The sequence below is a fragment of the Scomber scombrus genome, chromosome 9 (assembly GCF_963691925.1).
Source record: "Scomber scombrus chromosome 9, fScoSco1.1, whole genome shotgun sequence".
NCBI lineage: Eukaryota > Metazoa > Chordata > Actinopteri > Scombriformes > Scombridae > Scomber > Scomber scombrus.
Genome location: NC_084978.1, coordinates 6286860 through 6313441, shown reverse-complemented (window position 1 = coordinate 6313441; position 26582 = coordinate 6286860). Strand labels below are relative to the sequence as shown.

At 40.5% G+C, this 26582-nt stretch overlaps 1 protein-coding gene across 2 annotated transcripts in view; it reads left to right on the top strand.

Annotated features, from left to right (window-relative positions):
• Positions 1 to 26582, top strand: part of afg2a (AFG2 AAA ATPase homolog A) — a 294269-nt gene that overhangs the window by 214314 nt on the left and 53373 nt on the right. For both annotated transcript variants that reach the window (XM_062425345.1, XM_062425344.1), the window contains one exon: positions 1402 to 1528. In XM_062425345.1, the coding sequence (XP_062281329.1) occupies positions 1402 to 1528 (127 nt within the window). The remainder of the gene's footprint in view (positions 1 to 1401; positions 1529 to 26582) is intronic.

The window sequence follows — 26582 nt, the reverse complement described above, 5'->3', positions numbered from 1 at the left end:
TCTGTGGCTTAACTTGAGTCACCTTCTTGCTGGAGCATTAAATGTGAATTAATCCGCAGCTGAAAATAGTCCCTATTAAATGCACTATTTAAATCTTTTTTGACTAACATTTGCCCCGTTCCCAGTATTTATGAACTGTTTAAAACTTTCACCAGATTTATTATTATGATTATTATTATTTTGACTAAATATAGAATCATATTAATCTTTAATCTAGCCCTGACCCTTTTATTGCACAATCATGGTATCTCTTTTCTAACTTTTATTGTTAACTCCTTTTACCATTGGCAATAGTGGAAGGGACTGATTTATTTTGTTAATATCTGACCAAATAGGGGCATTTCTTCTTTTTCTGACCTTTACCTTGCATATAAACTCTTAAGATTTTGGTTCTTTTTGGCAACACTTGTGGTTACTGACTAGTACACTGAAATAACACGTGTATCGACCATAAAGTAAGTGTGGGATAAAAGTGATCCACTTTTTTAGATAACAAAGACTAACGAAGACAGTCAGTAGCTTCCTCTGACACAGCAATACTGCTGTTTTCCACATGTTGCACTGCTGAATTGCAATAGCTTTTATATAACTCACCCCAGCAAGTACATGTGAATATCTGGTTTAGGTTTATACATTGGGTTCGATTTAAATTAAATTCTTAAGATTTATGACTTTAATGATCCATAGTGCACATACAATATCAAACACTCGTCTGATTTTAATTAAACCTGCATTTACAAGCTTTGCCAGATTAACCAAACTGCGTTTGTTCAAGTCAAAACACGATGACACATTTGTTAACATTTCCTAATGGAGGGCTTCTGTATTTGAGAGGGATGACCTATTTTCTCCTGCTTTTGTTTGAGTTCAGTGCTGTCGGACGTCATTGGCGGGATAGCTTACTTTTGCTGCCAAAGCGTTTTTGAAGAAGAATAATTAAGCTAATAAAACCTGTTAACAGTGTCAATAAAACCATTTAAAAGTTCCTTATAAGTACTTCAGAACTGAACAATTTGTTATTCTTAACTCCTTGTTTTCAGGAAGTTATGTAATGCTGTTTGTATAATCCATCCGCTGATTCATCCGTCACACATTCATCCTCTTTTTCTCTATCTTTTTCCTCAGTTATTCATCCATTTATTTCCTTCACCTCTTCATTTCTTTCTGCTCTTGTTCACCTCATTTATTTACCGTCCATGCTGTCCTTCCACCCATCCATCCACCATATCTCTGTAATCCATCATGTCACATTTCAATATTTTTCTTTGTCTCCCTCTTCCACATCCATTTCCCTCTCTGTCATTCCAACTTTCTTTTGGTTGTCCATCCATACATCAATCTCAACTCTCTTTTTTCCTTCTCTTGCACTCATCTATCTTATGTTTCCATCCACTCCTTCAGCTCCTCAGGATCTGGCGGCGTAGGCGACCGGGTCCTGGCTCAGCTCCTGACAGAGATGGACGGCATCGAGCAGCTCCGGGACGTCACTGTGTTGGCCGCCACCAACCGGCCCGACATGATCGATAAGGTAAACAGACGCCAGCTCTCTGTCTTTATCTCTCCTTCCTCTTCTTTGGTCCATGATTGATAAGGTTGAGGAGATGTTGTCTGTGTGTCTACCGTGTCTCCTCCTCTCCCTCACTTCCTCTGTTCTACATGATTGATAAGGTTAAAGGTGGCTTGCTCCGGTCTGTCTCTCTCCACTCTCTCTCTTTAGATGCTGTCACTGCTTTGTTTTTGGTGCAGTGGGATCAGATAATTGCACATTTTTACAACTTGTTTGGTATCGGTTGCGTTTGTATTAAACACGTTCGGAGCTCATACTCGTTTAGTTATTTTGTTTGGCTGAAATGCACCAAAAGATTTATTTCCTCTTCCAAGAGACCAGATGTGTGGTTCATCAGGACTGCAAAGGAAAAGGAAATAACATCAAAAGATTGATGGTTTATAGGTATAAAGATATGACTATTTTATATTTGAAGACATATACTTGAGCACAAACTGTACCCTGTAGATGAGTTATATTTGTATCAAGAATACCAGCAAAGGTAAAAATACTTAAAATATAACAGTTGGTATCTTTCTTGCTGTATTTGCAACCTCTAAACAAGCGATGGTTTACAACAGCCGGTTCCATTTTGGGTCAGGTTCCCAGTTGGCAAAACATCCCAATTAGCTAAGCTTTGATGCTAACATGACTCACATTAACATTGTTATCTCTCATTCATCTTTTTTTATTAAGAACAATGTACAAAACATTCAGGTAACATAAGCAGAATTTCCATGTCTGTGGTACAGCCATTTTAACCAGCTTTGATTTGGCTAGTTAATAGGACTAATGTCACAGACACATTATGCAGCTGTGACAAAATAATATTAATCACAGAGTGGTTAGTCAAAACGTTTGCTGTTATCTGGTTAGTACGCTCTGCAAGGTGGTGTATGCACTCAGCCAAGTATTCAGGGCTGCAACTACCGAGTATTTTATTGTCGATTATTGATTATTTTCTCGATTTTCATTTTGTTTATTGAATTGCTGCTTTTTATTTATTCTTCATTCTTTTATATGCTATTTATAATTTTTTTGTTTCCGAATTCTTAACCGAACATACTGCAGAGATGCCTTCGAAAATGTCATTATACATCATATAATGACCATAAAGACTATTCTAATCTATTCTATTCTATTGTCTACACAATTTTAATCAAAAATGCCTGTTCTAATTTCTTACAGCATATGGTCTTCAAAAGTCTGTTTTTTGTTTTGTTTTTTGTTTTGCTACCAGCAAACATTTGGCATTCTTCTTCCTAATATATAACTGAAATGAATATTTGATTTGATTGATTGAAATAATTGCAATTCAATTTCTATCAATTAACTAATGAATCAGTTGACTAATCACTGCAGCTCTACAGAGATTTATTTGTAAAAAGAAGCAGCACTCTACATCAGTATTGGGAGCAAGTAGCTTTAGAAAATGAAACACTTTACCTGTTTTTCACTGTGTCAAATTTAATTTCATGAACATTTCACATCATCTGATGTTCTGGTTCTAGCTGCAGGTCGTGAGCGTGTGATTCATTAAGCTTGAGCTAAACCAGTGAACAACTACAACAGAAACAATTTCACCTCTGATTCAGTTTCACATCTGTCTCTTCTTTCTTTCTTTTTCTTTCTTTCTTTCTTCTTCCCCTCCATGACAATTTGACAGAAGAGAGATCTAACTACTATCCTTCTTTTTACTCGTCACCCCCTCCGTTCTCTATTTTTCTACCCTTTTTATCTCCTTCTCTTCCTCTTCCTATCCACAAAAGCTTTCTTTGGTCTCTTATCCACCCATCTCCGTCCTAATGAAATTTCCTGAGTGCTGATCAAAGAAGGAGCCTGTGCCTTGTCAAAAAGGACACAGGAAAAGTAGAATGTCGCGGTGCTCCTTAAGCTCCTGCTTGTGCGTCTGTGTCTGTCTTTCTTCCATTTTTATTTTTTTCATCTTTGGATCTTCATCTTTAAACTTAAAGGAATACTTTTGTATCTCTGATGCTGTGAGGAAGTGTTTGTTGTAAAATAAGAGATCCAGCATTAAAACAAACACATTACCAGCACCTATAACTATATTATATTATAAGAAATTAAGTAGTAATAATATTCTGGTACTTTTCAAACTATGTTTTTTTTTTTTTTTGTCACTGATGATGATTGGTAATGATAACACGTTGCTTACCAACTCAGATATAAAACAACTCTGGTAAGAACATTGCTGATTAGAGTCTTTCCGAGGACATCCAAAGGTTTATAGATTAATGATCACATATTTGCAAATCTGCAAACTAAAGCATAACACTTTGAAGATACATTTTTTCTTGAATTGAATGTTTTGCACTAAAATCCTTGTCCAATGTATTTAGTTTGGTTTAGTTCACCTGACATTATGAAATGAGGGTCCTCAATGACACTCAACTACAGAAGTGGTCAAGACTGAGACAATAAAGACTTGACTCCATTGTGGTCCACACCATCATAATGAATACTTACTGTGTTTTACTATCATTCAAATAATTCCAGGTCAAACATCACAAAATAAATGATAAACTAAGATGATAAGCTCGTACTTTACCATCAGCTATAATTAGATTTTATTTTTAAAATGTTTGTGAATACTAAACTTTTTCCCATTTCTGGGACCACAAAAACTTTTTCTTCTATATCCCTCTCCTTGCATTTCCCATTACTATTCGCTCCCTACTGTCCCACGCAAGCATATGTTTTTTATCCTAAATTTATTTAAAACACAAAAATCTCATATCCCAAACAAGTCAAAAAAGAAAGATTTGCACATCTGCAGTTGTTTCATGTATACTGGTAACTGCCCTCTGCAAATCCATCAACACTTTATGATACTCCTCAGAGAAATCCTTCACATACTAATTTTGGGTAACCCTCCTCCCCTAACACTCCTTCCCCCACTCCATTTCTGGCCCACTTGTGGAGAATTGATCCATCGCTGTGGTGGAGGAATGACAGCAACTTCCTCCGCTTCTGCAACTGGTTGCTGTCTCATTTCAAACTCCATTAGTGGTGTGGCGGCTAAGAAACAGCCTGAGTGTGTTTGCATGTGTGTGCATCTTAGAGAGACAGAGAGAGAGAGAGAGAGAGAGAGAGAGAGAGAGAGAGAGAGAGGGGGAGAGAGAGAGAGAGAGAGTAAGGAACTCTATTAACAGTAGGTAGGGGGTCAAGCCCCTGGGTGGACAGATGGGAAACCCCAGGCGTTCTTCCACAAGCTGGCCTCCTTCTCAGGAAGTGGTCTCCCAGGCAGCTGAGAAATCAGATTACCTCCTCCTGCCCGCACCCCTACTGAGTATGTGTGTGTGTGTGTTAATGTGTGTGTGGTTGTGGTTGCTTAGTAAGGTTCAAGTCATTTGAATGAGGAACCTATGACATACATGGGGAGCGGAAGCAGCCAAATGGACAGATAGGCACCCCACTTACACCCTTTAGCACCCTTTTACCGCCCCTCCGCCACCACCGTCTCTGACTGTCAGTTCACACCGGAGATGGGCAGGCATTTCCATACCAATGGCAGGATATGATGGGACAAATGAAGATTAATGGGATGCTTGGGTGTCAATGAAGTCATTGTCGGCTGTTGGTGGAGCAGAGGAGGCTCCTGGGGGCCTCAGCTGTTTGACAGACAGAGTGGGAGGGATGGAGAGAGGGAGAGAGGGGTGAAAGTGGCATTTACTTTAGTTTGAAAGGAACAGGCCTGTTGTCCATCTCTCATCAGCTGCTATGAGACAGTGTAGATTTACGCTTCTTATCTAATCGTTTTTCTGGGTTCGAGGATAGTTGTATTGAGTTGGGAAACTATGTTAAACAATGTCAGAAAGATGTTTTTTATTATATACATACTAAATGAAGATCAGTTCTGTGAAGCATTAACATATTATTCATTAATGAAAGACCTACAGTACAGTGCTTCAGGTCATAGTCCTTATGATATTGGAAAAAAAGGAATATCTTTATAATAATCCAATACCTGCCCATGCAGTCTTATCACTTTACCTCAAAGCTGCTCTAATTCATACTTTTTATAGTGACATTAGATGACCACATGTAAAAAGAGTAGCTCATGGTGATAAAGTCAGAGAATGATCACCTGAATCTGCACTTCAACTCAGCTTTATGGAGGATTTTAGTGTCTTTCAGCTCATTCTTCTGGTTTCATGGTACATAACTGGATATTGCAGAGTGAGTATTTACAAAATGTTCATGTTCACTCTCACTGCTCTCATCAGGATCATTTCCAACAGTAATAAGTGTTTGGTTATTTTTGCGAAAAAGATAAATCCACTGTATGCTACCTGCCTAGCATACAAACGTAACGGCTGGTTGGGGAACACACCGGAGCATTTAGCAGCCGAGATCCAAAAAATTAGTTTTTCAGCTACACTGTAACAGAGCATAAAGGAAAGCGACTATAATGTCTTACATTCTCTCCAGATAAATACTAATGTTTCTCCCTGTCTGCTGGATGTGTAAACAGGCAACTGTTTTCTAATTAGAATCACATTGGGATGATATCATACTGTGTTTTCGTGCAAGTTCAGTTTTTGTTGAACCGGTTTTTAGTTTTACATGAGGTAAGTTTTGTAACATAACATTAATTAATTATTTTCATGCATGATACTTTTTATCCTGGTATGTCAATAGTGAAAAAAAAGTTTCTTATGAATACAGTATTGATATGTAAATATAGAGTATTAAACCAAGCCCTAATTAAGATTAATGAAATTAGTAACATTATAAGTTTTGTTATTACGCAATAATGTGTTGGTCATATTCTTTTTAAAATTTCAACAACAAAGCTTGTAGTTTCTTTCCATGTGTTTAATATCAAAAACATGGCCACTCTCACAGTCCTCATCATTCATTTTCTCATTTGATTAAGAAACTGCACTTTTCTCATACAAACTAAAGAGGCCCTCCAGCTGTAAAAGTGCTAACTTGTAAGACGTCCAGTCTTTTTTTTTTTTGTGCACACGCACCAAGTCCTCCAACTTCCCCTCGCTTTTGTATTACCTCAGTGAAAAACATGACTAGGTTTGTAGCAACATACAGGGATAATGTGACTAATGCAGCTGAATCACATCCTAACAAAAGATAACAAAACGGATCATTTTGACATGAGAACACAAAGTCCCATTACTTCCTCTCGCCTTTAAATAACATTGATGATAAATGAAATGTGCGTTATTGCTTTGTCAAAGCTGCAGACTCACCAGGATTATCTGCTATTGTTGCAACACACAAACATTATGTTCTTTTTTAATTTCCTACAGCACCATCTGCTTCTATACTATAGCTGCAGTGGCCAATGCAAGTAGGTTAGTTCATTCCTCTGCATGATGGCATTTCACTAAACAAACCCCCCTCCTCAAGCCCCCCTCCTCACACCTCCTACTGCCCCCCTCCACCTTTTAAAAAAAAACGTCTTACACTTCCTCTTTCCTTTGTATTGCGCCAATCACCCAAGCCCACCTCTGACCCGCCGTGACCGGGCTGTGGTGATTGATTAGCACCACCAGGAATATTTATCCAAGCCTGTTCAATAGGAAGAACCCCCCGTCACTCTGTTTGTCAAGCAGCTGTCCATCTCGCTGATTGTACACATAAACACACACGCACATACACACACTCAAACAAAATCCACCTTTCAACACCGTTTACAGTTTGTTTAAAGCTATGTGTTGACTTCCCCTCTTCTTCTTCTTCTCTTGTTTGGTGTTGCAAATCCATAGGTGGCTTATTCCTCAGCAACGATCGTGTTGGTTTGTTGTTTCACTGAATGGCCTATTTGTTTACCCTAATGTGCGCTGGGCTCCATCCATGCTATCAGGAGGCAGGACTGTTACAGTGGAGAAGATTACTAGCAGATGGGTCTTTGTTTGGGACCAGAAGTTACCAACTGGGCTCTTATCAGATCAAGGGGTGAAACAAAAACAGAGGCCATAGAATTAGGGTTGGTAGAAAGGACAGTACGTCTACCCTGATAGACCCTGTATAGGTGCAATAAGCATGGCTGCATTCCAGTTAATATGTTACATTCATCATTTTACTACCACATTTGACACTTGGATATGTCCTATACATACATGATGTCATATTTAAAGGTCAATATGTAAATTATAGACGAAATAAGAAGGTGGAGGGCATTTTGATATAGATATATATAATGAAAAATGCCCATTACAGATTTATAGAGACTGACTGTTAACTTTAAGTTGCCTGTTTGTCCTAACAACTATCCAAGACCCCAACATATTTGAGTTACAGTCCCATAAAAGAAAGAAAAGCAGTAAATCTTTACATTTGAGAAATAGGATAGAACCAGATCGTGCGTGGCATTTCTTCAAGGATGACCTGAACTAAACTAAGCAAAAGAGTTTTGATTCCTCTTTATTTAAGCTATGTTTTTACTGTTGCTGGTTGCAAACAACAGCAGAATCAATCTTTGTTTTCAACATCTAGATTCACCATATCAACACATGCTTTCTCATAAATACCCACTCCCAAAATCACATTCTTCTCAGCTACCATTGAAGCACAAAGTACTTTTTTATATTTATATGTTATAAATAAAATATTGTTCAACTATAATCGTACAGACAGACCATGTCCTGACAAATGTCCTCTTTGGTGTTACCTGCATATATCACTCACCATGTTGTGGGTGAAATTGTTCCAGGATATTGTTTAAGTTACCAAACAGCTCCCCGGGCATGTTATCGTTTTGGAGGAATGACAATAAATAAATGGCAGTAACCTTTATTGCAGCATCTTCATGAGAAAACCGTATGCCACATTTTGCCAGATAACATAAAAGTTAATTTTGTTTTAATCAGATATGGCGCAGTAAAACATGTCTGAATATGAAGCAGTGTTCGGTGCATTGACTCTTTAAATGTGGCAGAAAAACCAAACATGTATTTTGCTGGTTTTTGATTTGTATCTCAAAATGATTTTATAGACTAAATAGCAAACCACAGCATGTATATGTCATGTAGTTGTTTTTTTTAATTCTGTTGTATCTTCTTCCAACAGTGATTGCATGTCACTGATTAAAACTGACGGTTAAGACTGTCTTGTCTTCTCTGTCCAATGGTGGTCTGCATTAGCTTTTCTCCCCTCTTCATGTTCAAGCTCCTCCCTCTAAGAATCAGCCTCTTCTAATGTAGTGTAGCTTCTGAACAGAAGATGGTGCCAAACCTGACATGGGTCATTTCTTTTCACAAGTGTTTTCTAAACTCACCAGTCATAAGGATTAAAAACTCACACAAATAAATGCACAGGCTTAGAAAAAAAAAAAAGTGCAAACATGCAATTTGTTAATGAACAACTTCTGCAATAAAGGGTTAAGTTCCAGCCACTTACACTAAAAGTATCCACTCATACTGGTGTAAGGAATTTAGATAAAAGTGATGACTGAATGTCAGATGTAGGCAGTCTTCTTTGTGGCTAGCAACAGCAGGAAACATGCCACTAAATAATTTTTTACCACATAAAAAAAGACTGAAAATGGTGTCGTAACATTTAACAGTCTGCAGTATAGTGTTATGACACTTTGTGCTGTCTCACTAAACGTAGCAGTAATTTGGTTGTTCTATCCAGTTTATTGGCATCCACTGAACTGTAGCTCTACAGCATGACGTATGACACTGAAACATGAGGATGAAGCGTGAGGTCTTGTGAGATATTTTATGAGCTTTCATGGTCTTGTGGTCTTGTGTCCCAACACTTGTCTCTACTAAAACAAACTGGTGTCGTAATTGTGCGACATATGGCCATTTCTCAGTCACTATTCATTATTTTACGTCATGTTTATCATATTTAATGTCTGTCAGTGGTCTTTTTTGATGTGAAATCCAAAAAATGGAGCACTTATATGCCCTGAATGGATCAAAAAGACTTCAGTTCATCGTCTGTATCATTAAATTTCAACCATATGACAGTGCATATGTCTCTGTATCCTCTTCTAAACAAGAGCCCATGTTGATAAAGGCGCATTAATTCATCAAGTCCTTCTGTGGCCTACTGGGCCTTAGCGGGAGTCATGCAAAGTAAATACAGGCCAGTTTGAGCAGCCTGAACATCTGCCAGTGTTTTCCGAGCCAGTCTGGACGTTGCTAATTGTAATCACAGTCGAATTCCACCAGACTGTAATTAGTGGGCCACTTGGTAAATATTCGGGCATTAGCTAAGTGTAGCTTTGATTTTTTTTTTTCTCCTCTCTCTCTCTCTGTTTTGCATTCAGAGCTCACATCAGTGCCTCAGTGCCAGTGTGTGTGTGTGTGTGTGTGTGTGTGTGTGTGTGTGTGTGTGTGTGTGTGTGTGTGTGTGTGTGTGTGTGTGTGTGTGTGTGTGTCTTTGTGTGTTTATGGCCTTCCATTCATGTATGCCTGCATGCTTTTGTCCCAGATCTTAATCAGTGGTGTTTTGCAAATAATTTATGCTTCTGTTATCACATGTGTGGTGAACCTGAATGGCGGGGTTTCCCACCACATGACTCCTCAGAAAGTGTCGAATAAGCTATAAATCAACCATAAAATAAAATAAGACGTATACTCATATGCTTTATGTGATTTGTAATGCATATGTGATTTGATTTGCAACAGTTTGGGTCCATGTTTCTTGGTTGAGGTAGTTTGGAGAGCGTGGAAGAAGCTGATAACTCATAGTCACACTGCTACTGACATTTCCACAATGCTCGTTGATTGTTACTAACATACGACCTTACCAAGCCCAGATGAACAGCTGCTATTTTATCGAGCATGAACAAAAAAGGCTGCACGAAACCTAAACGTCACACTGGAGTTCAGAGGCTAAAGGACAAAGGAGCTCTACTATATGCATCCATCCATGCATGTGTGCCGCCAAACCAACTCAAAGACTGCAAGGCGCTGTCTGATGACGCTGCTTTCCTTGTATCTATGCAACACAGTTTCTCTTAAAGGTACATTTAACAATTTCGACTGTTAGACTGGAACTCACTGTCATGTTTAATGAAGTAACCAGGGATGCAACCAGCTATTTTTTGCAGGGTTTGACTTTAATAATCATATAATAACCAAATATTCCCATGACATGGTCCCAGAGCGAAAGTGATGTCTTCAGATTGGTTGACTAGTAGTCCAAAACCCAATATATTCAGTTTACAAAGATATTGAGCAAAGAACACTATCAAAAGACAGGTAATCAATTAGGAAAACTATTGTTGGTTAGTTTTATGTCAAGTCAAATAATCAAGTAATGGTTTCAGCAATACTTTATGTGACACTAAAGTAAAGGAACCATGTAAATGTGTGTATCCAATGTACGTGGTTCTTTAGTTTGTGTGTGATGGCTTATATGAATATATCTTAATTCCTACTTTCATGTAGACTATACATTAAAACCTGAGTGAAGAAAGCCTCTCATGAACACACAAAACATTTCAGTGTTTGTGATCAAGGCCTCACAAGAGGGCATCGAAGGATCCTCAGAGTTTCTCCCTGTGAATACCTTTTGTTTTGCCTTTTCTTTGGCAGAAACCTCCACCTGAGCCATGCCTCCACTCAACAGGAAACAACCCTTAGCTAAAAGAGCGGCTATAAGCCAGCCAGTCAAAACAGGCCATATTTTATTTTGTGTTGGCCTGACGTTATCATCTCTCAAGCTTTGCTCTCCTCTCGTGACGAGCCAAGCATGATGGAATCTCTATTGGTGCTGTCTTAAAGGATTAGAGCTTATTCACTGTTTTTTCCTGACTGCACAGTTCTGAATAGGGCCCCGCTGCCACAGTACAGGGTGTTCTGCTGAAGCTGAGCTGAGTTGTCAATGCTACCCACACTGTAGCTTGTAGCATCTCTCCGCTTTTAAAGGTTGTGTTCTTGTTCTCGTCTCCAAATTTAACTTTGTAACCGTTTTCATCAAGAACACGCTGTTCTATAACAGTTTTTTTTTCTCGTTTTTTTTTTTCTCCTTGCTTAAAAGCCGCTCTGTCACAGTCTTGTTTTAAGAGCGTTCAAAGTATTTCATGCACTGGTTGTGTGTCTAAGATGCAGTAATGAGAGGGCAGAGTGAGAGTTTTGACTTGTGGCTTAGTTAAGCTACAGTGGCAAAAGAAAACAAAAAGTGTGTGTGTGTCTGTGTGTGTGTGTGTGTGTGTGTGTGTCTGTGTGTGTGTGTGTGTGTGTCTTTGCAAGCAAGTAATGGGATACCACCTAGGGATGGATGAGCTCTGGGAAGCTGTGTGCATGTGTGTTTGTGAGCATTGGGAAGCAGGATCCCCAGGCAAGTATCAAACTTCAAGGGCTGTATTAGTATCAGTTTACACATGTGTGCATCCAAGAATACCACCACAAAAAGCCTCCGATCCGACCAGATGCATAGAAAACCTGCACGACAAGACTAACTCTGGTTATCTGTCTACAAGAAAGACACAATTTGGTTGAAGACAGTCTAATAAAATGTACAATTACATTTGATGAACCTAAAGAAAAGTTTTCACAGCAGAGGATTTCCTATTCTGATGCAATACAACATCTACAGTCGAAAGCAGTCTTTATACTTTTAGAAAGACGCTTTAAAGATTAAAAATGGAACAATTTAAGACCTAAAAAGACACTGATCCTGTTTCTTTGTTCTTTTATGTCAATGTTAAGGTGACCAGAACAAGTGTAGGTTTTGTCATTTCAATACATGCAGCTCACTTCTGTTTTGGTGAACAAGAGAGAAGATAGTGTGTGTGTGTGTGTGTGTGTGTGTGTGTGTGTGTGTGTGTGTGTGTGTGTGTGTGTGTGTGTGTGTGTGTGTGTGTGTGTGTGTGTGTGTGTGTGTGTGTGTGTGTGTGGGGGGATGAGGGGGTGTGGAGAAGGGAGGGAGGGAGGGATAGGGAGGAAATGAGGGCTCTTTGTGCTCTGCTACCTGGCAGACATCTCCAGCATGTGTCGTCTTGCCTCTTGGCAAGCCGAGACCACCGGCGCCCTTGGAATGCTCTCAGTTCAGGAAATCTCGTTTATTCTCATAAATGCTACTCCTAACCCCCCTCCTGCAATGTTGCTGGAGAGCTGGTATATATTCCTCTTTTTTTTAACGTCTCTGCGTGTCTGTCTTTATTGCTCTGCCTCCGTATTTCCTTTGTCCTCTTTCTATTTAGCTCTTTGTAAAATTTTAAAGATTTGTCTAGACTGCTCATACCAAAGTGGCTGCCTTTTTAGCGTGAGTGCTTAATTGAACTATTGTGGACAAAGTTGTTCATCACTGAGCAGGCCTGCTCAGCCACTATTGGATTGAAGTGGTATTTCAGGTATTAAAACTACAATATATATAAATATTTTAACATGGAATTACATATAACCATGATAATAAATGCTGTTCATCTTTAATGGGCACATGTGCACAATCGTCTCTGTGGCTACCATCCTTGTAAACTGGCCTGTTCATATAAACCAGTATATTCCAACTTCAGTTCAGAGGCTCCACAGTTGTCACAAATCTTCCAGTAACAAAATGTGTCACTTACATGGAGGTAGATGAGGAACTTAGCACCTACCATAAACATTTTTTATATATATATTTATATATGCAGACGACTTAGTTCTTTCAAATAGAAGTCAAATTTTCTAACAGAAATATTATTGAGAAAATAAATTGTCTATTGTTCCCATATGTACTTGTTTCTACTTCAAACCTTCTCACATAATTAAATAAGATGCCTGAACATCATCAACTCCTGTAGCTAGCAGGTATATTTAGCAAAACACCGATACGCATCCATGCTGCTGCTAGTTTTAACCAGCTATCAAGCTGACATTATCTACATTATTGAGACAAATTGATCAGTTTCCCATCATTCTCTTCTGACTATGCATTTAACCGGTTAGTCAAGCCATTACTCTGATGCCACACAGACAGAGGAGACAGGGACGGTTATGGTAAACTGTCTAAATTCTGAGAAACCCCAAATGCTTCACTAACTCTATTTCCTCAATATCATTACACAATATGCTAAGATTAATCTGATTTGGTCTTCAAATCTTTACCACCACAGATATTAAATTTAGTCACTGAGTGATAAATACCTGACCATATGAATCATAGAAGGACGTAAGCCAGCCAGCCAGCCAGCCAGCATACTCTTTTTCTTGTCTCCATACAAACCAGGGAGTAGGAAGGAGTCATCATTCGCCACCATCAGGATACAGTCAGACCCACATACAGAGCAGAAGCTGGTAGGGGGCCAGCTGGGGATGGGGGGTGCAACAAATAATACCCCCTTTGTATGTTCCAAATATCCCTTGCTGAAGCCCCCTGAGCCCAGCTCTCTGCTCGGGGGATCCCAACACCACATTAAGAGCTACTTACAAGTGGATAAGGTGTAAGTTTGGGGGGGGATTTGAAATGGGAGTTGAAGGAGTAGGGGGGTACAGTAATGTCGCAAAGGGAGGTACAATGTGTCTCCTTTTTTTCCTGTGATAAAAAGCAGGTCTGTACTCCCATATTTTGTTCACTTCAACGAGGTCCAGCAGCATGTTTGGAGAACGGCTAAACAAATGGGCTATTATTTGCCGCAGTCATCTCAGAGGCGCACTGGACGGGCCGGGGGAGTAACGGTATCCCAATGTATATCCTCTGCCGGCTTCAGCCGTCTTCATCAAGATTTAAGTTACCCATTGTAGCTGAAATGAAATCAATCCCACCAGGCCCTTCTGTGAGGAGCACCATTTGGCTGTCAGAGGAGGGGTTGTGTTTCCATGTACCGGAGCTGTATGTATATATATATCAGTGTTGGTTAAGCATGTGGTTAAGTAGACTCCATTGATGCTATAAGGACTGTAGCTGGTAGCTTAAGGCCCATCTGCAGCTAATAACTAACTCACTTGACATTATTTACGTTTTTAAAAATCCCCTTCGTGGTTCCCAGAGCCTAAGTTGACATCTTCAAATAGCTTTTTTTAATCCGACCATTAGCCCAGAACCATGTTATTCAATTTGCTGCGACATAAAAGAGTGAAAAGCAGCAAATCCTCACATTTTAGCAGCAGAAACCAGCAATTTTGTGACATTTTTACTTGTTGAATTATTTTAACTTTGGCAGTTCGAGAAATGTCTATGATAAATATGAAGCTACAACCAGCAGCCGGTTAACTACTGTAGGAGTGTTGTTGTCACCATAAGGTCACTGAAGTCACTGTCCCTTGCTAAAAGCCCAGTGTGTCATAATAACACTTACACAAATGAGATATAATGTGCTAATTAGTGAGCTTTACTGGTGCTCTGAGGCAGATTTTGTTACTTTTGGACGGAGTCAGGCTACCTGTTTCCTCTTGTTTCCAGCTAAACTAAGCTGACTTCCTGCCGGAGGCCGCTCTCAGCACGAAACCGATTTAGAATATTTCCCCAAATGTCAAAGAATTATTTTATTGTTGTTATTATATGTTATTTGGAATAGGATCTTTGGAGGAACTGATTCCCTGCACCATAAAAGAGACAAAGTGATGTGTGTCTTTCCTTCTAGTCATCAAAGAATTATTTTAACCAATTTCTTTCTAACCAATCATTTGAGCAATAGCTACAATGCTTTATATATCTGTCTGACACTGTGCCAGATAGTTGAGCCAGTGCTGTATTTCAGTGGAGGTAACAAGTTCATAAATGATCTGTTTTTGCTCACATCTGAACGATAATGCTCCCAATGTGCTTAACTCTGAGTAGACAACACATTGGTTGGCCAGAATTTGTACATTTGTACATGACGATAAGCAGTGCCTCTTTTAAGAAAGTTACAACATGACCCCTGAGGTCAGGTGAAGATACAACAATAAAGCGTGACAGAAACATGTCTGAGGTCTTTGAGGCACTGTGGCCCCCGCTGCAGGGACTTGGCAGATGCATCGGAAAGAGGATGACGGGGCACTGTCACTTCATTTCCTCTTTCACAGGCTCCACTTGATGAATGACCGTGTGAAATGTGGCTGCTTCTTAGGATTGGGATTGGGCCTCAGTGTGTTTATATGGGTGTGTGCGTGTGTGTGTAGGTGTTGCAGTATAGGGTACCAGCGCTTCTTTTTTTTTACCCAGCTTGTCATCTCTGAAGTCAAAGTAATTTACGCTTGTCAGGAAGTCCCCAGAAGCGTTCTCATGCCCAAAATAACCTTGACTCGGGTCGTTTGGGGGATGGAGGGGGTTGAGAGGGTGTCACACCCATGAAATGCTCTCATGTATTTCTTGTGTCAAAGGGCCGTGGGGAGGTCCCATCCTAAATCCTGTTGCCTGAGAAATGAAAGAATTTCAGAGGTTGCCTGGTCCACTGTCCTCTGGGCCAGACCCCAGAACTAATCTCTTTCATCTCCTCTTCTTGCTAGCGGGAGGGAGATGGGCGGGCTGGGATGAGGAGATGCTACAGCCTCTTCCTCCTCCTCCTCCTCTTCCTCCTCCTTGGGGATCTTTGCTTCTGTCGAGCAGATCGCCTCAGGGAGATGTGGCTGAGCCCTGCTTCTCTATCGCCCTTCCCTTCTTTGCTGTGTAACTCTGCTGATCCCTCTGTACTGCTCCACCACCTCCCTCCCCCCCCCCCCCCTCCCTCCCCCATTTAAGCCTACCCCCTTTGCTCCCTCCCTCCCTCCTTCCCCTCTCCCTCCCTGGGCCTCTGAGCTGGACTGCCTTCCCTTTGGCTTTCCCCTCTTCCTTCCTTCCTCAGTTCCTCCACTAATAGCTCCCTTGTTCCTGACTAGTCAGGGCTGCCAGTTGAGCGGTCATTCGTGGAAGATTCATTCGCGGCACGGTAATTGTAAACAGACAGAGAGAGAGAGAGAGCGAGGGAGAGAGAGAGAGAGACTTTCAAGCATTAAACCTACTGGTTACAGACGGAAAGCAGAATGGAGGAACTCTCAACTTTGTCTCCTTCTTGGACTCCCACCTCATCGTCTCCCTCCTCCTTTTCCTCTCCCTCTCTCTCTCTCTCTTTCATATCTCCATCATCTTTATTACTTATCCGGTTGCTCCCCCTCATCTCCCCTCCTACCCTGCCTCCTTTATTTTCTGCCCCTAATAATTCAGGCAGTATTTACATCCATGGGCGATCTGTGTCTTGTTTCACTGCTAAATGTTGCATGGAATTATGTTACGCCCTCGAATGCTTAATAGAGCCCAGCTACACGCTTGCTATGTTGTTTTGGTTTCCAGAAATGGAGTCACATGTTTGTTGGGCTTTGTGTCTAGTTTAGATCTAGGGAGACATGCACACAATAATAAAACATACAGATTTCCTAAGCCGCCATCAACATTGAATTTAGATCTCTTGTTTCATGTTAGTAGTCCAACAAGTAAAATCGAATTTGAATTTGCCTGTCAACCTTCTCAGACTTTTACTTTTAGGTTTTAAGCAGATAAGACTCTGACAATAGAAGTAAAATTATTCCTGTACACTTGAAGTAGTTCTGTGAATTCCTACTAAGTAATGAGTCCGGAAATACTATGTGACATTCCAGTAATTGCATTAATTTGTTGTAATGAAACAGTGCAATTTTTAATATTACTTGCGGTCCAGCTCTGGCCTTCAGTGTGGAGAATATGATTTCTGTGCAGGAGTGAATTTTTTCAAGTTGCCCCAGTAACAAGGAAATACGTTTGTTGGCTGGTGGAAACAGTAAACATGAGGGAGGATGACACAGGGAATGTGTGTGTGTGATTGTGTGTGTGGGTGTGTATAAGTGAGAATCCTTTAGTGCCAGGCAACCAGACCCAACCAGACCCGTCCCTGACCTCAAGTGATTGCTCCTCAAAGCTCCTTAAGCCGTCAGCAGCCAAGCATTTGCCTGTTGTTCTCTTTCTCCCTGGTTTTATCTCCTTTTAACTCCATCCATGTTGTTTGATTCAATATTTTCTTTTCCTTTCCCACAGTTCTCTCTCCAGTGTCTAACAGTAGTTGTTTGGGAAAAGATTTATCAAACTTGAGTGTGTTTTACAACCAGCAGCGCATCCCTTCTATTCTCATTCAACACAATTCAGCATATATTACAACTGAGAGGTGTCCATCATTGGCTTACCTGCACCCCATACCATGCTTACACCTTGAATGGAAAGCTACATGGGAGTGTTTACTCATCTGAGCTCTGACACAAAACCACTAAAAGACCACATACCTGGCTATAAACATACCACAGTAAGCTTTAGCTTTGTGATCTCCTGTGTGTTTTCACTCACAGTTAGCTTTTGTTGCATGCAATAAACATGACTCAGTTGTTAGGTCATGGGTAAACATTTGCATTCAGATAATGCACTTTCCACAAGCCATTATAAAGAGAGTGTCTTGCATAGGCAGCAACCCAGCTTCGGCATGAATGGGGCATTATTTTTTTCCTCTCAGTGGTGTTAAATACATGTTGAGCATATACTTAGTTGTCTAAGAACAAGATAGCAGGTACTGAATTAAAGTATTTATTATTGTTTATTTTAAGTATTTCATGTGTTTTTTTCTTTAAGCTTGCAGTATTCCATGCATGAGCATTTTGAAACTAAAATCAGTAAGTCTCCTTTTTTTCGGATGGCTGATCTTTGACCCCACTACACCAGTTCCTAGTAATGCTGGCCTTCAAGGTATTTGAGCTCGTCTGACTGTCGTACTCTTTGAAAAATGAAAGCTAAAAGCCATGAATGTAAGTGCATTGTGTATGCCATGAATTGTTTCCTCGTTCCACATGCTCAGAACAATTTATGTTTACAGCACAACACACAGTACAGATTGACTTGCTTAAAATGGGAAAAGCTGAAAAAAGAATGAGGCTTTTCTTTGCACCGATGTGCTCGTGCTGCCCTTGAAAACGTTCATTTTGTGCCTTGATTACGGTGTACGGTTTCTTTCAAGACAAACAAAGCACACTAAATGCAGCATGGCCAATTGGTCCAATCCTGAATTAAGGCGGAGGGAAACGGAGAGAAACCAATTAGGAGACGGAAGCCACTAATTAAAAGCTGCATGCTCGACAGATTGCATCAATTTTATTTTCTTTAGCAATGGCCAGGGCCATAATTTCAGTGCTTGCTCGTACGCCAGTCCACATTCCAGGACAGCTGCCTTCTGTGTTTGGAGAGTTCTTGTGCACAGAGGCAGCACTGTCTGTCTACCCCTCTCCCTTGTTGGTAGTTTGGAATGAGGAAAACAAAAAAAGTTCAAACTGGGGAAATTTGGAAAAATCATGGAGACTCCACATCATTCAGAATGGACGAGAAACCATTCATTAGCCGTTTTCAACAAGAGTCTGTTTGCAGAAATGTTTCCCCTTCCTGGATTGGGTTCTGTGGATTGCTGCCAATACATTTTGTGTGTTGTGAATCGGAGATTGCATTATGCTCGAGTGGTTTGGGTGGTTAACCAATACGCTTGCTTTGGAAAGCTGCAGGGAAACGTTGAGCACCTGAGGAAAGCCACAGGGTTGCACTGAACAGTGGGCTCACAAAAGATCATGGCCTAGATTGGTGAAACGTTTAATGGTGTTCATTTGGCTGAGTGACCCAGAGCACTTGTCTTTGTCCTCTTATTGTGAGATAAGGTTACACAAGGCATTTTCTGTTGTGTTTTTTTGGTCAAAGTGGACGGGCAGTGCTCCCAGAAATAGGTAACACAGTAAGCCACAGAATCATAAAGCTATTCAAATATTTCCCCAGTAATATTTCAAAAATGATTAAAACAACTCTGCTGACATTGTTGCCCACATTGAAAGCCTGAAAAGTTTCATTATTTTATTTCATTCACTTAAAAAAAAAAGAAAGTCGTTCTTCCATAAAATCTTATCAGCAGAGACTTTTGGAAAAATTGGGGCCTGGCCCGGTTTATATAAAGCTCCACTTCCTGATTCTATTTCTCGCTCATTGTTTTACAGGTGATTACCTAATACCTCTTGGCAACTTTTCACCTCAAGCTGTTGTGTAACAAGTGTACATGAAGCCGAGTGATAGCCACACACACACACTTGATAAAATCTATTTTGAGAACGATTAATCTTGTAAGCTGTAGGAGATTGATTTCAATTATCGATATGTGTAATGTTTGTTATGCACAAAAAAGCAAAGAAGCACACAAACATACTGACACGTACGCATTTCTCTGCATGACCCCATGAACCCTCAGGCACCAGATGTATGAACAGTTGTCCCGTTCTGTTGCAATACACAAGTGCGCCCTGAATATTCTTGTCATTTGCTTCCTTCCCAGCCATGACCGCTGCGACAGTCCAAGGAGGATAAAGCCTTTTCTCAAAATGATGGAGAGAAAAAGAAAAAAGAGAGGAAATAACTTAGACCTTGTCTCTTCCCTTCTATTCCATCTAATGGTTTTTCCAGACCTCGAACACTGAGGGCTGACGTTCCCTCTCCAACTGGATTTTTCCTGTACCCTACACCTTGGATTTCAGGAAATGTACAAAACAGGATAGCACAGCACAACATATTTCTTGTGTCAGTTTTCCTTTTTTTTTTTTCAGAGACAAAACAACACTTGAGAATCCAGTGACATCAGTGGCCAAGGCTGCAGTGTTTTTTACTCTTTTGTTTTCTCTGTAGACTTGTCTGCATGGTATTTGGATCTATATCTATCACTTTTTAACCTAATCATTCAGCGATACCCAAACCTTGCTATTTGAGTGTTGATTTTACATTTCAAGTATGGGAAGACACCTGGTATATTTCAATTTGGTCCTGAACCACATGTGGAAATGTCATCATTTAAATGCTAAAATGACACTTATGTGTAAACTAGACATCGTAAGACCCAAATTTGTCCAGGTCTTGACCTAGACGTCTTTCAGCCTGTAAATCAAAAAATAACAATTCTCACTAGTAAACTTTATTTTAGCAATTTCTTTATGAAAATTCTTGAGTGCTGACCTTATCCCATTTTCAGAAAAACAAGGGTGCAAACAAATCCAAAGCAAGCAAACAGGCCTTGCCTTAGACTTCTGGCAGAAGGAGCCAACTGACACCAAGTCAGATGTGATTTGCATGTTGAATGAGTCAGGGCTAACGGTCGCTGAGCCCCTCTGTAATTAGTGGGCAGAAGGCCTTATTTGCCTTTCAGGCCAGTTAAGGCTTTGCCACATTGTTCAGGGTAAGGGCGTTGTTGAAGGCTATAGAAACAGAGTTGACTGTGTCCTTTTCCCTTTGGCTATATTCACAGTAACCCATTGATAAACTAACCAGTTCAAGATCAATTTTTTGACATTGCTGGCAGTGTATTCTTCTACGTGTCTTTAGAACAATACTCCTCCATTCTTAAAGTACCTAAATCTCTTCTTAAATTGTGGACTCTGATTTGAAAACTTGACCTATTTTTAAATGTTGCCATTGGTATTAACAGTCACCCTTCCCTCAGATATTAGCTTGACTTTGTCTAACAAAGGACAAAGCAACTCAGTCTTATAATCTAGTTTTAGCATTTAGTTCCCTGGCATCACACACAGTATGCCCACAGCAATAAACACTTACAGCTTTTAAAGCTGACACAAAGCTTTCCTATTCCTGTTCCCTGTGTATTTTTAGTCTGAATGTGTTTATTGGCAACTGCCGGTCACTGCACCTGTCGCTATTTTCGGCGACACCATAACCGTGTTGCGTCCGTACTCTGGACTCGCCCACTCTCCACGTTCCTTACCATGTTTGCTTTTCCCAATGTTTTTCCTTCTCCACAATCAAGGGGGAATTATCTGCCTTCCGGAAAAAAGAGGCAGCCCACTAATTTTAGATTGACTTGATTGAGCCTGGAGGCCAAAGGGATCAAACCCACATCCGTTGAAAACCAGGGATGCTAATTCTAACCATAACATAGCTAACATATGTTTTGCTCTCCCCAAGCGCTGATTTGAGACCTGCTTAAAGCGGTGCTCCGGGGCTGCTGCCTTCTCCGCTGCACCCGCTGCAAAGGACCATTCTTTCTTGTGGCATGTTTTGTGGGTATTGGCCCACCAAGTGTATATTTATAGAGCCCGGGTCATGACACATGTACATGAACTACTTGTTCTTTCTTAAGGACATGAGGCAGCCGCTTGCCAATGCTCACTGTTTTTGTAAGTATGAGTGTAGACATTTTTTGGAGCATGATTCATTTTCAGGGTGTTGAACCCACGTTTGTTTAAATTAGATTTGCCAGTAACTCTATACAGAAATTCAGTGTAAATCTCAAGACACAAGAATAAGTCCTTTGTGAAAGATTTGAGTACCACCTACTTTTCATTTTGAGTCCCAGGAAACTCCAGAATGCAATAGATGCTGAAAGCAATGTACGACAAATCCCAATCATATACCCAACTTAACACATTTAGCAGTAAATGCTAAATGTTTAATGCAACTGTATCATTATTTAAGCCTTTGTAAACTGGAATACTGTTTAAGTGCCAATTCAGAACAGACTCAATTGAAAAATTTATGAAAATGTTTGCAACAGCTAAATTTAAGTATTCCATTTAACTTAATTTGTTAATTTCGTTAACAAAATGTTCTACTCTCCAACTATGACAAGATGATGACGCGATGGCACCACACTGTGATTATATCAACATGCAATACTGTTTACGGAAAAAGGCAAGACTAAAATGTAGTTGGAAAAATAAAAACTGCTGCGTCTGTGTTTCTACATTTGGCGTTCAGGAGCAGTGTTGAGTGTAGGTCACACACGTTTTCGATGCGCTCAGAGCCAAGTATACAATAACTTTAGTTACACACATTAAACTGAGGAAAATAGACTCCAGGTCACGTTTATGTGTATATAGTGTGAGTGAAACGTGAGCCATTACACGGCCTGTGTGGACAGCTGTATTGATTAAAATAGCATTGTGTAATGTTACCTTCCCTTATCATGGTTGTTGTTGTTCTAGTAAACCTTGCCTTGTTTAACCTTTAATATTGATGCCATGTGAAATAGCTCGCTAGGCAACAATTTTTGTTAATCTTAAGTCATTATTAAGTCCAAGGGACACAAGTGTTGCAAGTGGTGTTTGTACAGCATTCTTTTAAATTGTATATGGTTAAATTTATTTCCATACAGTGCAAAAAGGCATATTTGTCATATACTATAACAATTTATTGTCTGTACAGCTTCATTTTTTTAAATAACACTGTAGTTTAAAAGAGAATATTGGGCCTTGATTGTTGAATTGCGTTGGTCCAAAATAAATATGCAAATCAGGACATGTTCCATATCTGGACGTATTCTTGAATTGATACCATAAGACCAGACGCTTTCTGCACAGCTGCATTTTTTATAATTAAACTTGTGTTTTTCATCAGATAATGATAAGATAAAAATCATACGTGAAATAAGTTTGACAAAAATGATTTATTGTCTTTGACTGAAATGTTTAAGATAATCTCATGGCTAAAAAAGACAAACAGGACATTTGACACAGGACTAAGACTAAATAGAAAACAGCTGACAAAATGATATATTATATTAATATAACTTTATTATTTCCAGACCTGTTGATAGATTGTAGATTAGAGTATTTGGAGCTCCTACTTCTATAGATGAATTTGTAAAAGTTTTGTTGAGTGCATACTGAAGGGATCTGTACTTGCTTTTTTGTATCCCGTTTTTGATACTTTACATATGAGATATGTTACAAGTAAAATTAGATTATTGTGTTTAAATCAGGCTGAAGAAACAAGCACAAACTGCTGCACGGCAAAGTCCAACACCTCATGCATCCATCAAACACGCCAGGGTATTCATTATTAGAGGTTTGTCACCAGCAGCTATACTGGGCTTCTCCAAAAACTGCATGAAGAGCGTAACGGATGGTCAGACTCAATCTTCAAAGGGAGCCTGGTAATGACAACGTTGCTAGCGGTTGAGCCCTCAGGGTCCAGTGTGGAGATGCTTAACTGTGGCTAACTACCAGACCAATTACTTACAAAGACAACCTTAAGAAGAGACACTCGATGCTGCTGCCACAGGAATAATCTCAGATCCCCCTGCATCCATCCGCCCGTTTGGTCTAATAGCTCTAACCTAAACCCTGATCCACTGTTTGCAGAGACCCTCAGGCCATTCTCAGCTCCAAATCTAGCTCTGTGTCGCCACTTTTCCTGTCAAGGCTTTTGTTATTGCCATCTTTGGCTTGAGAAGCTGACATTTTACAATGTGTTTATTGGTGGGGGGATTTGACAAATATAGTTTTCAGGGTCCTTTTTTTTTTCTTTTTCGTGGGAAAAAGTAGGAGGAAATCATTGTATGTATCCTGTACAGTTTGAACTCAAAGGCTCAGGGGAAGGCAGTAGTTCACAGATGGGAAACTGTTCCGTTAGTGATACTTAAACATCCTATTTATGTTTTCCTGAAATGATAGGGCCCTTAAACAAGGATGTTTACCACTAAACTCATATTCGCTGTCAGTAAGCCATGCAGCAGTCGAGGTTTAATGCTTGTATATTTAAGGTCATGCAGACAGGAGACTTTTTAGGCGCCTGATGTTTATTGTTTGCAAAGCACTATAAAACAATGGCTGTTTGTGGATCGGCAAAGGCAGGAAGAGTACAGTATCCTTTCTGGAAAATACACATAGCTCAGTCACTTCATTAGTCTTCTCAAACACGGCTGTATGGGAGGGATTTAACACAATCATAGTCAATAAGGGAAGTGAACTAGCTCACCAGCTAGCAAACTATCCATCATTCTCTAAGCATGCTGCCAAGTCAACAGAGCCTCCGCTGCGTTTGGTCGAGCCGGCCGTCGTGTCTCATTCCTTGAGTCCTCTGCAATCCCGCTGGCTTAGTCCCCATCTGGCCGGCGGTTCCGTGCTAAAGCTGGAAGATGCGTAGGGCCTAATTCCTACACACTAAAGCATTACCGTCTGTCCAGGGCCCACAGAGACAAGATGGTCGCCAGGTGTCTTCCTGTCTTCAAAGTGTCGGCATCGTTAATCATGCCCCCACCCTTTCTGCGTCGCCTCACATGTGTTTTATTTTCCCCAGCCCTCACCCAACATACACACCCTCACTCCTTGTTTCTCTTCTTCTCTCTCTCTCTCTCTTTATTTTTGGATAGTCTGTCACCCAGCTGCATTTCCTGCGGGGTTTATGTACAGTTTGGGCCCGATTGGAACCACATTGGGAAAACAGCGTGCCATCTTAATGAAGTCACTGCGATCCAAATGGTCGGGACGGGTGGGTGGTACAAAGAGGGAGAGGGATAACTCAAGAAGCCGTGCCTGCACTGTGAAGGACCAGAGGATACTGCTAACCCTCCCAGTCTGCCCTTTACCCCCCAGCAAACTGCTGTTATGCTCTAATGTGGCCACTTTTATTCTTGAATCCCCTCCTCCCTGCTTCATTCACTCCTTCAAAGGCAAATGTATCTTTCATCTATCTTTGCTAATGGCATTAACACAGCTCATGCTTGTGAACACAGCCTCCACAGCTGCGAGGCCTTAAACAGCTTCAGAGAAAAAAGTACTCGCAGAACGTTTTTTTGTGTGTAGAAACAGGGAGGGGTTGTAATGTCTTTCAAACCTATGCCAAATATTTGCAGTTTACAAGCCCAGTGATATTGCGAGGTACGGTTTATCTTTTCACAAACAGGAAGTTGTGACCACATGGTAAGATCATAAAACCATATGCTTCAGTGTATGTTTTTGTGACCCAAAACACTCTGTGATGCAGATAAAAGTGAACCATCAACAGATTTGTGTTTGGGGAGCTCGGTCTATTCTGTTCTGTCATAAAAGATATGTACATCCTCTTTGTGAACTTTATGGTCGTTTGTAGTTTTTCTGTCAAGGCTGCATCTCTTTTTTTTTTTCTATTTTGGAAAGGCGGCGTTGGGTTTAATTTGGCATGTTGGCTGCCGAGGCCCAGTTTCATTAACGGTGCAGAGGGTGCACTCTCTATGCCCTCGCTGACGCAAAACCGAGCAAGTAGAAAAAGAGCTCTTTCCTCTGGAAAAGCACCAGGGGGACTATTTCTGTACTTTTAAATTGTTAAGGAGGAGATTGGCCCAGAGAAAGGGAGGGGGTGGGGGAATCGGGGGGTGTTCAGTTGTGAGCAGCAGACTGTTTCACGTGCCAGATCTGTAATGCGTTCCTCCGTGCTGGGAGCTGGCTGAACTCTGGGCCATGGCGCTCCGGGAGAGGAAGTCCCAAGCCTGGGGAGTTTCAGACATCCTGTTTTGGAGTGCCATTGGCCAGGGCCGGGGCTGTTGCACGCCACCTGCAGACTGTAGGATCACATCTGCCAATAGACAGGGGACATCAGCCGAACGTCACACCTCCTGTAGATTGGCTGATAACGGACTCTCTTTGTCTCGCTTTGTGTCTCCTCCTCTGTCAGATCACTGTTTTCCCTTTTCAATGTTTTTAATCCGCACATTTAAATGTTGCTTTTCCAAACAAGCCGCCTCATCGTTTTAAATGAAATAAACTTGAAATAAAGCCTAACGTTTAATTCCAACTTCTTGCGGTAACCGCTTTCTTCTTTATGCCCTTTTTTCTTTCCGCTCTCTACCTTATTTCTAAAATCACGGGCTGGCTTTCCATTTCTCTTTGTAGAACATTATATCATTCTTGAGGAATGTATCTTTGAAATTGGATGAGGAATCAGTCCTTAAAAAGAGAGGATTTGAGCTGAAATATCTGCCATAACATATTACATACTCTGTGCTCTGAGAATTTCCGCGCATGTGATTCACTCTTGAGTTTGAGTGAAAACACAGCCAGTTCATGCTAGATGTGACATTTCATGCAAACTTTTATTCCGCTCTCCATGAAGCAACACAATCCTATTTATTGTATTTTTATTGTTCATGCACACTATAATTCATTTTATATATTGTGCTGCACATGTGTGTAACAATGATGCAAAAGGCCAATGAAAAATCTGTCTAAATATGAGAGTATATCCCATAAAACAAGGCTTGTTTCATTTCACATCATTATGTAAGCGTGCTCCCATCACTATTCAGAATCTTGTCCCTGACCTCCAGTCTGGTTACGCAGTGTTTGCCCTCTGACCAGCCAGGCTCTCCCTGTTCACAGAGTCCCCAGGAGCTGATAGAGCAGGAAGT